This window comes from Aristolochia californica, unplaced genomic scaffold (assembly GCF_029961685.1).
Source record: "Aristolochia californica isolate CCGP_79_NKW_82.1479 unplaced genomic scaffold, dmAriCali1.0.hap1 SCAF_10, whole genome shotgun sequence".
In the NCBI taxonomy this organism is placed as follows: domain Eukaryota; kingdom Viridiplantae; phylum Streptophyta; class Magnoliopsida; order Piperales; family Aristolochiaceae; genus Aristolochia; species Aristolochia californica.
The window spans coordinates 438,052-451,280 of NW_027181771.1; the positions used below are offsets into that span (position 1 = coordinate 438,052).

The 13,229-nt window shown below is 38.6% G+C and overlaps 2 protein-coding genes and 2 non-coding genes across 4 annotated transcripts; 3 read left to right on the plus strand and 1 right to left on the minus strand.

Moving 5' to 3' along the window:
- Positions 1–1,119: 1,119 nt before the first annotated feature.
- On the plus strand, positions 1,120–3,075 carry LOC137938877 (uncharacterized). The gene is made up of 2 exons (XM_068783971.1): positions 1,120–1,567; positions 2,338–3,075. The coding sequence occupies exons 1-2, from the start codon at positions 1,120–1,122 to the stop codon at positions 2,859–2,861; spliced, it is 972 nt and encodes a 323-aa protein (XP_068640072.1). The 3' UTR covers positions 2,862–3,075.
- LOC137943255 (trigger factor-like protein TIG, Chloroplastic) lies at positions 3,053–9,689 on the minus strand. Its single transcript, XM_068788953.1, has 13 exons — positions 9,436–9,689; positions 8,144–8,227; positions 7,680–7,808; positions 7,286–7,374; positions 6,357–6,540; positions 6,106–6,196; positions 5,789–5,943; positions 5,427–5,519; positions 5,241–5,333; positions 4,362–4,442; positions 4,083–4,232; positions 3,495–3,590; positions 3,053–3,321 (listed from the first exon to the last, which is right to left on the minus strand). Exons 1-13 carry the CDS (start codon positions 9,679–9,681, stop codon positions 3,244–3,246), a joined length of 1,569 nt encoding a protein of 522 aa, XP_068645054.1. The 5' UTR covers positions 9,682–9,689; the 3' UTR covers positions 3,053–3,243.
- Positions 9,690–11,598: 1,909 nt separating this feature from the next.
- Positions 11,599–11,682, plus strand: LOC137943313 (small nucleolar RNA snoR109). The gene has a single exon (XR_011110649.1). It is a non-coding gene; the product is annotated as a small nucleolar RNA snoR109 (small nucleolar RNA).
- A 225-nt stretch (positions 11,683–11,907) lies between these two features.
- On the plus strand, positions 11,908–11,993 carry LOC137943308 (small nucleolar RNA Z161/Z228). The gene has a single exon (XR_011110644.1). It is a non-coding gene; the product is annotated as a small nucleolar RNA Z161/Z228 (small nucleolar RNA).
- Positions 11,994–13,229: the final 1,236 nt, after the last annotated feature.

A 13,229-nucleotide genomic window follows, 5' to 3' on the forward strand; every position in this document is an offset into this window, starting at 1 on the left:
GGCACTTGATACATCGATGAATCTGGACGCAGAGTTAGGTCTTATCCATAATATTACTTCTCTTTTTAACAAATAGATCTCAAATACCTATTTTTTTAACATTTAATATTTTTTTATAAAAATAATAAATATTAGAATTTAAGCCGTCATATTTAAATTCAATGGTTAAATTGACAGTAAATTGACCAATTTCCTAGGGGACGCGGAAGCCGTTCGACCCCGCCGGGCTAGCACGCCAATACTCGGACCGGATTCATTGAACCTGGACAACCCATACCATGAGAACGAACCTGGATGCATTTCCGGCTTCATAATCCCGAGACGCGAGCTGCTTTACTCGAAGAGAAGTGACCTGAAGTAAATGCTGACCTAGATACACATCAGGATCCGACGTGGGCATAGTTTGCTCACGTCAGACGATCGAGACAACCGCCGTTCACGTGGCCTCCACAAAAGAGCACAGACGTGCCACGTGTGTCAGAGTGGGTCCCAGTTGATAGAGAAGTGTCATTGCATTCCGCAGTCCTTTCTCTTTCTCTCGTTCTTATCCGAACTTTCCGTTTTGCGGTTTTGGCGCTGTCCGCCGGGTCGGTAATCGGGCCTGCCGTTAACCTTCTCCGTATAGTGAGACGCGGATTTATAGTTAGAAACCATTGAAGTGGGGCAAACAAACACATCAATAATTTTTTATTAATTTTTTAATATTTTACTCAAAATTATATGGTTTATTCTCTTACCATGCACGGCCACCTTGAGATCGTATAATATTTTTCAAAAAATAAAAATATTTAATTAATGTTATCAAGTTAATTTTATCAAATTAAAATGATTAACCTATATATTCTAGAGACAATAGTAAGCGTCTCACGAGCGTCTGACCTTCTTTGTAGGCATTGTTTACTGGTGAGGTCCGTCAGAAAACCAAACTCCGTTGAAGTAACAAAACCATGCTTGTCGGATATCTCCGGTTTTGTCCGTATATCAAATTTGTCGTCTAGTACAGGTAGACGCCACATCATCGTCACATGATCCATGTCCATCCCTCTCAATAAGTACCCGGACTCCGCAGAAGAAAGCAAGCGAAAAAAGAGTAGCGACTCGAGCTCTGATACCTCGGACATGGTCGTGATCCCGGTCAGGTTCAAGCGCGCGACGGCGCCGTTCGACGAGACGGCGCGCGCGCGGTTGTGCGAGAGCAGCGGCAGCGACCACTCCGCCGGGAGCAGCTCGCCGGAGCTTGCCGACCTCGTCGACTCCTTCATCGAGCGACATGATGGCGGAGATTATAACCGCGGCGGAGACCAGATGGAAGGTGAAGATTGCTCCGAGGATGAGGAGGAGAGGACGACGGTGAGTATGAAGAAGAAGAAGAAGCGGAAATCGGACGACGCGGTGGAGCGCCATTCCGAGTCCGATACGGAGGAGACGCTTGAGATGTTGTTCGGGAGGACGGCTGCGACGGAGAGGATTCGGGAGGAGACGGAGCGGGCGATGGTGAGGGTTGGGGAAGGGGAGAGCGTGAAGCGGGCGGTGATGGCGGAGCTGAGGGAGCGAGGATTGGATGCAGGTAAACATCCGGATTTACTCTCTGTTCTGACTTCTGAATGCTCGTCCTGTACAGTCAAATGCGGTTTCGCTTAGCGACAAAACGCATTATCTCGCGCTGCGCCTCGTGGAGACCCGGCTCTACTGCGACTCTCCTGTGGCAGATGAAGTAACGTCTGCTGCAGGTTTGGAGAAGCGGAGAGATAAAACAAAGAATCTGGATGAAGAAAACACGCCATAAACCAGCCGCTAGGAAGAAATTCAACTTATGATCGTTTCTGAATCTGGTTGTTATTATTTAAATTTTCATAAAATGGAGTGGTAGATTAATAATCTGGATAGAAAAGATTGATTAATACACGCATTAAGCAGCTGCTAGGAAAAAAATCCAACTAATAATCGTTTCTGAAGCTGGAAAGGTCGGAACACGAAGAAAGGGCTTTCCTTTGTGTCAAAAGAGGTCATTTTTATGTAATTGTCATATTTATGTATCATTTCATTTTTTATTTTTTATTTTTTACTTAAGAAGGCGGAAATGTGATACACTTATAGTATCATATTAATTTGTTTTTAAAATATGTATCAGATTTAAGGATCTCAATAAGATAAAATATATGATATTGATCATGTAATGGCCATTTTATTGAGTGTATAGGTAATCGACCTTATATTATGTACAAATTTGTTTTGAAAGAAATGTAGTTATTTTTATGTGAAATTCAGCATGGTGTAGAATTTTCATGCTTTGTATCTGATGAAGGGATCAATCATCAAACTGTTTGGATTTTACAGGTCTCTGCAAATCGAGGTGGGAGAAGACGGGGCGATCCCTCGCCGGCGAGTACGAGTACATCGACGTCGTCGCCGGCGACGACCGTTACATAGTGGAGATAAATCTCGCAGGCGAGTTCGCAATCGCTCGACCAACCGGCCGCTACCTCGCCCTCCTCGCGCATTTCCCTCCCGTCTTCGTCGGGAAACCAGAAGCACTGAAGAGGATCGTCCGGCTGATGTGCACTGCTGTCAAAGAGTCGCTAGAGAGCAACGAGTTGTACCTCCCGCCGTGGCGGCGGACGGGGTACGTCCAGGCAAAGTGGTTCGGGACGTATAAGAGGACGACGAACCGGAGATCGGCGAGGAACGAGTTGGGTCCCGGCGGGGGTTTTGCAGGAAAGAGAGACGTGGGTTTCGCCGCCACCGCGGCGACAGCGACGGCGATGGCCAGGCGTAGTCGCTGCGGAGGAGAGGTGGTGATGGAGGGACTGACGAGAGGTGGCGGGAATTTGGCCGCGACGTTCAATCACATGCATCTTTGATTTGTTGATTGGAGTAAGGATTACTTGTTTTCTACATGTAAATGCTGAAAATTTTCAGTACTGCCGATTTTTTTTTTTTTCCTGTAAATTTGCTTAAATTTTTCAGAATCCGGTGGGTTTGTAAGTTTTTTATTTTTTATATTTTTTCTGAGGTCTAGAGTTTTGATCAGTCTGCCCAAGTCCGGAGTTAAAGGCGGCATAAACCAATTGTAATACCTACGGATTCGAATGTTTGCTTGTTTGGATAATGGTATGAACTATTTGAGTAAATCTTTTCACAAGTGAAAGTATGTTTTGGTGTGCGTGTTGATTGCACCAAATAACTTGTTCGTATTAACCCAAAAAAAAACCACTCTTCTCAGTTCTGGTTTGGTAGAGTCAGTTACCTTGTTACATACTGGATATCTGCATTTGCTCTTAACCATTCGAGCACCTTAGCCCCCTCAAGAATTTCTTGCACCTGAAATTATATAGAAGCCTAACCCCATCAGAATTTCTCTTACTTGATTTAATGGGATGAGAAAACTGCCTGCTAAATTGTCTTTTTGTCATTGCTAGGTCTAGAGTACAGAAATTTTCTATAGAAAATGCAGGAATGTTAGGCTTCAGATGGAGAAGCAGTTGGTAATTAACCTCTTCTTTCACACGCTCTTCATCATATTCTTGTTTATGGCGTTTAAATTCTGCAACAGAGTTCTCAACCTCCTTGACTAGCTCTTCTGTAGAATACTGAAAATGAATACTGAGTTAGTGTATAGCTGGAGACTGTGAGAAAGACAGGGACGAATATAATAAGAACTTCATTATGGAAAGAGAGAAGCACACAAAAAAAGTTTCATTGCAGCCAACCAAAGCGAAAACCAGTCACTAAGAACAAAAGCAGTTCTTATTGTCCACCGTGATTACATAAACATTCAAAGAGATGGGAAGTTGGATTCAAGCTTACAAAACAGAAATTAGGAGAAGAATGGTTGCAAGAACTTCAAATTTTTTTTTGTGAAAATGCATGAAAGCCGGGTCTTACAGTGTTCTGCCTTGTAAACCCAAGAACCACATAAATTATAATTATATTCCTATAGGGATTTAATATATTATGTTTCAAAAATCAGTTGTCATCAGTTAATCCTGTGCAAGAAAGAGGTAAACGGGTAATAGGCAACATCGACTCAAAAGCTAAAACAAACAGAGACCGAAGGAATGATAAAAGCCAACTGGATTTACCTCTAAATTTTCCAGTCTAAATATCTCTGCAACAGCAAGCGACTGTTTGATTATACTTGTTATGTTCTCTCTCTGATGTTCCAAGTATTCACCGACTGCTTTTTGACTTGAAAGGGATGCCAACTGCTCTTCATTTAAATTTGTCTGTGCCTGCAATTTATATTCAAGGTTTCATTTTAAGCATGTTGACAACTCATATCATATATAGAAAAGGTGGTGGTAAATACATTGACTACTTCCAGAAATTATCTTAAAAGAACAAGAGATAAGGTTTCATACTTGTAGCTCTAAAAGTTTGGCTCCATAGAGTTGTCTGCCTTGTTCCTCAAATAACGATTGAGGAATTTCAACTTCAACCATCTGATCAACTCAAAATACAAGATACTAATACAAGTAAGTAACAGATATGGCAGGATTGACACATTACCCAGAATTGGCAAAATACAAGTGGAGGTGTAAAAATATGAAATTAGGAAAAAACGAGGAGAAAGCAGAAAGAGAGCCTGGATTATGCACTCATTGGGTAAAAAATTAAACCCCTTTTTCTTATTTAAAGAGAGCTTTAAGTGAAGGCTGAGTACAATCACAACAATACCCCTCATAACTCACTCGATACAACTCAGAATCTTATCAAACTTGAACCTTATGTTTCTAACATGATTCCTAACTTACTGCTGCTTCCAGAGATGAATACCATAAGAGTGAAATGTCGAAAATATCTTTACAAGAATTCTAAGAGGAAGAAGAACTGTAACCAGCCTATCACTGCATTATCTATATATCACTCACAGGATATTGATGCAATAAAAAGAAAATTTCGTAAAAACTCAAGGTTGCTAACTTAAATGGCACATAAGCCATTTCCACCAAACATTTCTTTATTAGTATGTCTTACTAAGGTGACAGCACAGGAATATGGCATAAATTATCCAAAGCAACAAGGTAAAAGAAAAGTGATTATCTTTCCTGGAAAGCTGAATGTATGATCTTCCTACATCCTAGTCTCTACATACATGACGACAGATTGTAAAAGGGTACCCGTTAAAACCCCAAAAGAAACAACCAATTGACACAAATGGCATAACCATAGCCTTCGGAAGTCTACCCCACACTAGAGATACTTCAGTGACTATTCAATTTGCATAGAAGTCCAGTTACCTTGCATAGTTGATCTAGAATAGCATTATCAGTTGCCTGTTCTCTTGCTGTCTGTTCCACTTCCTTAAATCTGTTAAGTACAGCTTCTTTAACCTGTATGCATTGTGAAACTGGGATGACTTAAAAACCCAAATATATGAAGTTTCATGAATTATTTTATCAAAACGCAGAGAGACAGAGAGAGACCTCATTCAAGGTACAGCAACCAGGGAGGAGCTTATCAGCAAGAGAGTCATCAAGTGCAGGCAAATCTCTGTAAAAGAGTTCCTTGCAATCAACCTTGAAACCATAAATGTGTCAAATACTTTTTCCAATGGACCCGGATAATGAAAATTAAAAAAATAATAATAATAACTAAGAGAAAGCAACACAAACAAATTAGTTACTCAAAAACTTGATACACCATCATGTAAATTGTAAACAGGACCAGCGAGAACAGTAGATATTCAATCTCAATAAGTGATTATGTCTTAAAAACAAAAACTGGACGAGAGAGACCAAGAAGTCAAAATATAAAGTGTGGTATGGCTTAAGATGGAAAGACTCACAGTAAACTGAGCACGAACACCACGGAGGTTTTCTTGTCTCCAAGTATCTGGAAATTTAAGTGGGAAAGTCCTTGTTTCACCTTGTCTAATTCCTATTATGGAATCAAGAAAGTTAGGTAGAAGATTGTCACTCTCTTCAGTATCCAAGTGATAACCTGAAAAGGAAAGCAAGTCCTGCCCATTATTAAATAAAATACCAGCAAAAGTTCACTTAACAAATGGAAGCACAAAACCCAAACTACAATAGAAAGTGCAGGAACAACAAATACAGTACATAAAATAACTGTTGTTTAATAGCTGAAGAGTAGTTAGTGTACCTTTTGTCTCTGAAGATGGGATTTTTTCACCACTAGAATCATCCTCATTAATTGTTGTGGCAAAGATATCAACCACTACGACATCTCCAATCTGTGAAGTTCAGATTATGCCTCACTGTCAAGATATTTTCAAAGTGTTGGCAGTAAAGAAGTTCATAAATTAGCAAATGGTAAAGTTATACTCCATAATATGTCAAAGTTATACTAAATTAAGTGTTCTGAAAAGAGGTTAAAGTTGTGTGAGATAATACCTGTAGTCCTCTACCAGTAACAATTTTCATGGCACCTAAAGCTTTGTGCCGTCGTCTCAGCTCTGCCTCAAATGCCCTTTCAGCATTTATTTCATCATCTATCTCAACTACAACTTTCAAATTCTTGTAGGCATCAGCAATTACCCATTTAACTTCAGGAGCCACATCAACCACTACTTTGTAGCTGAATGCACAAACATGGTCACCACTAAAACATAAGCAACACTAGCAACATGCATGACCATGTAAATCGTTGGAATTATTCAAAAATATGATAATGAAGGATTAGAATTTCTTAGAAGCCATAGTCTATAGAGAGAAAATTCTCTAGTATTCAAAGTCAATTAGCTTTAGGAACCCTAATTAGTTTCTGTTATGAGTATTTGTAAAATCCTTTCTGTACTGAAACTCTATTAATAAAGTGGCAGTAAAAGCCTGTTGACTGGAGGCTGAAAAGACCAACTCGACAAGCTCTTGTCCTCCCTCCACTGCTCCATCTTTCATTCTGAGTTTCAGATACTAACATAAACGGAAACAAAAAATGTAACCAGATTCAGACAAATATACAGAAACTGACTTGTTGCTAAAAGATTATTTACCATATTCCTAACTAAATGCGGGGACCACCACTCATATTAACGGATGTTAAAATTGCAGGCATAAAGTGGGAAGACTACAGATAAATGAGAAAAGGGAAAGTGAAAGAAAATTTAAAAAGGCCAAATCAGCACTAGAGACAGGGTATTTACATGTTCTTAAACAATGGATCATCCATATGGACTGTTTCGGAATCAAACAAATCAATGGCAATAACAAAGGTAGAAAACATAGTTCGTTTATTCTCATGTGACACATCCAGTTTTGCTCGGTAAAAATTAAAGATATTATGGAGACAATAGGAAGTTGTAATAAAGCCATCTTTGACAAACCTGAGGAAGTCCTGAGGGGAAAAGGCTTCAATCATCTCAGAGAAATTAGTTAAAATCCGAACAGAATCTCTCAAGGCCTTTCCTGTAACCTATATAGATGAAATTCATCAAGACAGACAGCGTCGAGAACTGGAAAGACAGTTCATGATTTTGCCAAGGTTTTTTGGTATTTTTATTTTATTATACAGTTTCATAGAATCTGCTTCAGTTAATGGACAAAAGCATACCATAACAGATGATTCATATTTCACATTTCCATTTTTTGTCCCAAATACATCAGCTTCCTGCTCTTCAAATAGTGGATTTCTTCTGTTCACCCTGTTTAAATTGTACTTTCCAGAGAACTACAGTATTGATTGATTTATGTACATCTCATACAGCTAGTGTTACATACCGAGGACATTGCATGTGGAAGGGTCCTTCTCAAAATAGATTCAATTGTTGCCTGCTGTACATGCTGTTCGCCAACATAATTTATAAGGATGTTATCTGGAATTTTCTTTCCAGGACGGAATCCAGGAACCTGCATTTAGAATGTTACTCAAATTTTGCAGTAAACATGAGACAGAGAGAAAGAGAAAAAGAGAGAGATAAAAAATATTCTAATTCTGGAGTAAAGTCTAACTTAGATATGAGGGACGAAAGGGTGCTCAGAGAGGGAGAGAAAGAGAGAGGTGGGAGGTCAGTAAGTGAATCACTATGCTTTTGAGGAGGCAGTCTGTACATACAGTGAGACCACTGACATGAGTTAAGTATAATAAAAAAGAGTTTGACTCTTGATGCCCAATTGTTCCCTTCAAGGAGAGATTATACAAGAAAGTTCATTCTAGTTTTAAGTAAACAGGTAAGCAAATATACCTTTATCTGCTTGGAGATCTCTTCCAGAACTCTTCTATTACAGTCTTGGCAAACGAGGGGGGGAACTTTTACACTTAATATAACCTGCAATTGTATTTGTCCAAATAAATTATAAAAGCTCCATTTCGTTAAATACCATTTCATTACATATATATATATACATACAGAGAGAGAGAACGAGATGTTCCATCAAAGCATATATGATGAAAAAGAAGAGATAAAACATATAGACTGTTGCCAGGAATGGCCCCATTGTAAGAGAAGAGTCAATAAAATCAAGAAAGATTGGCTCATCATCATAATCATAATTACCAAAACCCAGGCCATCCATATTTTGTTCAGTTACATCCTTTAATTCACTCTAATCCTCATTCACTAACAATTAAGCTCTTCAAGTATGTTTCTCACCAACTTCGATCGATACCATTTTTGGCCCTATTAGTTGCTGGTCATTCAGTCGGCAACGGCAATTTCTATTTGCCAATACCAAATGGATCTTAAGCATCAAACCTCTTTCTATCCATATATCTTTTCATTATATACCCATTCATCTAAACAAATATCAAATGAAACACTATAATGAAGTGACTGTGTTTTCAAGTAGAGCAAGAAAAGTAGATCGGAGAGAATAGTCTGAATTGCTATGTATTACTGTAATATACAAATAAAAATAAGGATTAAGATAATGAAAATTCTTAGGTGCGGCTGCACCTCACCGTGAGGATGAACCAGATTACTATTTCACAGAAGTGAAAGCTACCCTTGTTGTTATACTGAATTCAGTATACATTAGTACAGAAATCCAACTGTGTACATAAACTGTGGAACAAATTTTCAAAAATGCCAACTGTATGCTCTTAATTTTCTCGTTTAACAGACATTGTTTCATTCAAATCTCTCTATCTCTTATGGGAGTTCGATTCTAATCTATAAGATGCACCAACATGGCACTGAATTTACTCTTGGTGTCTAGTAGTCAATTTTGAATTCACCATTTCACGTCCAGTATTGAACTGAATTTACTACAGGATACCAATCAGTCAAATCACTTAGTTCACACACTGCGCCTCCCCTCAGACAAGTCCTCAAAAATGAACTCAAAGGTCTCACTCCTTCGATTAATGCTATGACAGACGGGTTGAATCTTTTCCAATTTCACACTAAGTACACTACATAGAATCATCAGAAAAGACAACGGTTTCAAGCATTCAGCATAATTAACCAGTCTAGATAATTTACAGCTAACAATTAATCCCATCCAAGTACAACCAAAAGGATGAGATATATCTCACCCTGGAATTTGGCTCCTTTGACTCGGTTACTTCTATGTCAGCAGGCAAGCGATCTTTCTTATCAGCTTCCTTGACGACGGTTCTTGCAGAGACAACCATCGGTTTCTGTCGCTGGAAAGCTTGGCGAGAAGATTTGAGTCTAATAAATCCAGGATACAGCTTCTGGGGAATTGAAATTGAGAAAGAAGGAAGAGACGGACGAAGTAATGACGGTTGGAAACGGGGGGTCATGCTCCGAAGCTCCATTTTCTCAGTTGGAGCTCCAGACTCGAGGATAAGAGCTGTATTAAGTGTTCCGGAGGGGACATGGTTTAAGACTTTCAAAGTAGGCGTATTGAAAGAAGGGGCGGCTTCGAACCGAGCCTGCTCGCGAGCGGCTCGAGTTGGGCTCGGTGCCCGTTCTTTCGTTATCTTTCCGGCTTGAGCCGAGTTTAATATCAGAATTGGCTCGTAATTAACGAGCCGAGCTCGATTAGAGCCAAGTTCGGTTCGCCGGCTTATTAATTTAACGAGTGGCAATTCGGGAATCGGGGGGATTTAGAAAATTTTCTGGAGTCTGTCTCGGAATTGGAAGAGAGGGGGAGCTGGCGGCCCCGTTCGCCCCTCCGGCCACAACGCCAACCGCCCCCAGGCAACCGGTGTCGCACAGAACCCCCCGATATTCTTTCTCTCTTCTCTTGTCGCCGATTTACCGCCGAAATCGATTGACCCCCGTTGCTGTCGTCCACCCCTCAAGCCACAACACCAACCGCTCCCGTCTGTCGACGCTATCACCCCCCACCTCCCTCTCGTCGCCTGTCGCACGTACGTGCATGTGAACTCGCACGTGGGCTTTTCACTGAGTTTTGCACGTGCGGATTTTTTTATTAAAAAAAAAAAAACTCTTCATCCTATCTGGATGATGTGATTTCATCTGTCTCAGTCGCTACCCTTCCTTCGAACAATGCAATTCTATCCGCCTCTAATGTCGTTGCTCTTCCACCGAACGAAGCAATTCTGTCTGCACCAGTCGCCTCCCGTGTCGCTACTTTGCCACTGATGAAGTAATTTTAATATTTTAAATGACATTAAGTAACTAGTAGTGGAAGAGTATTTTTTATTTGACAATAACTAATTTTATTTTTTTGTTTTTGTCGTAGGTGGAGATTTTACTCATGCAGGGACATTATTTTCTAGCATGAAGGGAAACAACTATAGTTTGTAAATTTATAATGGATTTATAGATTTTATTTGGGTGATTATAAATTGATAGTGATATTTCATTTAATTTTATAGTGTTTGATTATTATATGGAGTTTATTCATAATGTCATGCAGTGTATGGTATGTTTAGACTATTTTATGAAGTGTATAAACAATTTCATGAAGTGTTTATGGAATGTATAGATAATTTTATGGAGTGTTTATACAGGTATTATGTATATAGATTATGCCTAGTTTTAAGTAGAGGTCATGCCGAATTTTATACAGGTATTATATATATAGATTATACCCAATTTTAAGTAGAAGTCATGTCTAATTTTATATTATGTAGAGGTTATACCCAATTTTATGTAAAATGTATACATAATTTTATATACAATTTATTTGATATATATTTTTTGAAAATTTTTAAATGTATGTTGAAGCATAATTTTATATACAATTTATTTGATATATATTTTTTGAAAATTTTTAAATGTATATTGAAGCTTGAGTTCGACTCGAACTCGGTTAAAAATTTTGGGCTCGAGCTCGATAACAATTTTAGGCTGGAGACTGGGCTCGGCTCGAGCTCAAGTTCAAAATATTTAAATCAAGCTCGGCTCGAGTAGGTTCGAACTCGGCTTGGCTCGATGTTACTCCTTTACAGCTACCAACATGTCAATTCCCAAGTAATCGGATGGTCCGGAAGGCGAATCCGACGAGGTTTCTGAGGCCTATATAAAAACAGCGATCACCCTCCAAACGACGACATTTCTTTTAGGGTTTCAAAATCCGCTTTCAGGGCTTCTTCCTAATTTCTTCATTCACGTCTACTGCATTAGGGTTTTTAAGTCTCGATTTGTTTTATGCCTCCCTGTGCTTTAATTTTCTCTTTCCAGCTTTTCGATCGTCTTCTGCTACATGTACCAAGAGATGGGCGTACAGATTCTGATACCCAGTTTCTTGAAGTCGCCCGAGCGGGCTGTGGCGAAATCGGAACAAAGAAGAAACTGGTCGATTGTCATGCTTTCGTTGGCAATTTGCTTACCGACCTCTGACATTTCTTCGGGTAAAACACCGAGTTTGGTGTTTTGAAAGTTGCGGAGAAGGAGAGAAAGAGGGAAGTGGCTTTTCGTTTCAGCTCTTCTAGAAGGCCTTCTCTGATATTGAAATCGTTTTTTTTTCCAGCCTATATGTGCTATTGATTCGTAGATTGCGTCAACAAATGCCTAAAAATTATTCGCTTACTTGCTTCATGTTTAGCCGATCCGATGGCATTTTCCCTATAGTTCCATGTGATGAGATCGGATTTATTTCTCACGATGGTCATCTGAGATCTAATACTTTGATGAGAATCCTTTCTTCTGATGGGACTTTGCTTTAGGGTTTAGCTAGGGCTTTGATTCGCTACTCTTTTTTACCAAATTCATTTCCCTCTGTTCTTGGATTAAGTAACCGTCAATGTGGAAGAACTTAGCTCAGTATTAAGATTGAAATCCATGGATCGTCGTCTCCTTCTGGAAATGTATAAGGCTCTGTATCCGAGTCAACAGCAGGTGCCTTTCAATGGCAATCCGTCTGCCGCACGGAGCCGAGATGAACTCGCCAGAAGAAGATTGCTTGAATTTCAACAGTTGGTTCATGCCACAATGCCTGGCTACATTTCCATGCAAAATATAGATACGTAACAATGAAATCTTGAAGTTTGTGACTTGAACTGATTGAATGGCAAAATCATCCAATATGACCTAAAAATGAAAAAAAGAAGAAAATTTATTGAAGCTTTTCAATTTCTTGAAGGAAATCATACAATGGAAATTATTTTTATACCTTTTAATTAAATAATAATCAATAATTGGGTGTAAAATAGTTATTGCCCTAAACCCTTTCCGTTCAAGGGGTAAAATTATTTAATTAAATAATTAAATAATTTTTATTTTGATAATGAAAAAAATAATAACCCAAAAACTGAGGGTGGGGAGGACGGTGACCGTCGATCCGGTGATTTTTTTTTGAAATGTACAAAAAAATAATAATAATAATAATTCATCCATTCGAACTCGCGTGATTCACGCCCGAAATGATGCCAAAACCGAGCTCATTTTCGTGGGACCACCTGTTCAGATGAACGGTTCAGATTACACGCAGCAAGCATCTAGATATGACCTTGATTAACGCTGCAGGCCAGTGGTGTGGAAAGCATTTCAATCTCTCGTATAAAGGTTTTACTATGAGACGCATCTCCATGCCCTAATTTTTATTATTTACTTAAAAGGTTTGATATATATATATATATATATCTTAAGATGTCCATTTAATTAAGTAATTTATCAATTTCCATGTTAAAATGTGCAAATATAAAGAATACATTTTTAAAATATAAATGATTATTTTATTTACAGGAATTGATTATTAATTTTCATTTATTTCCCTAAAAAAATTACTAAAATATTCATTTAATTTTCCTTGGAAATTTTAAAAAAATTTATATAATTTCCCAATAATACACTAATAGGATTTTATCTGAAGATTTATTGGAAAAATGTATCTTATAAAAAAGATTTTTACCTTTTCCTGATGGTCTATTTTTTCATATTTTATGTATTTTAA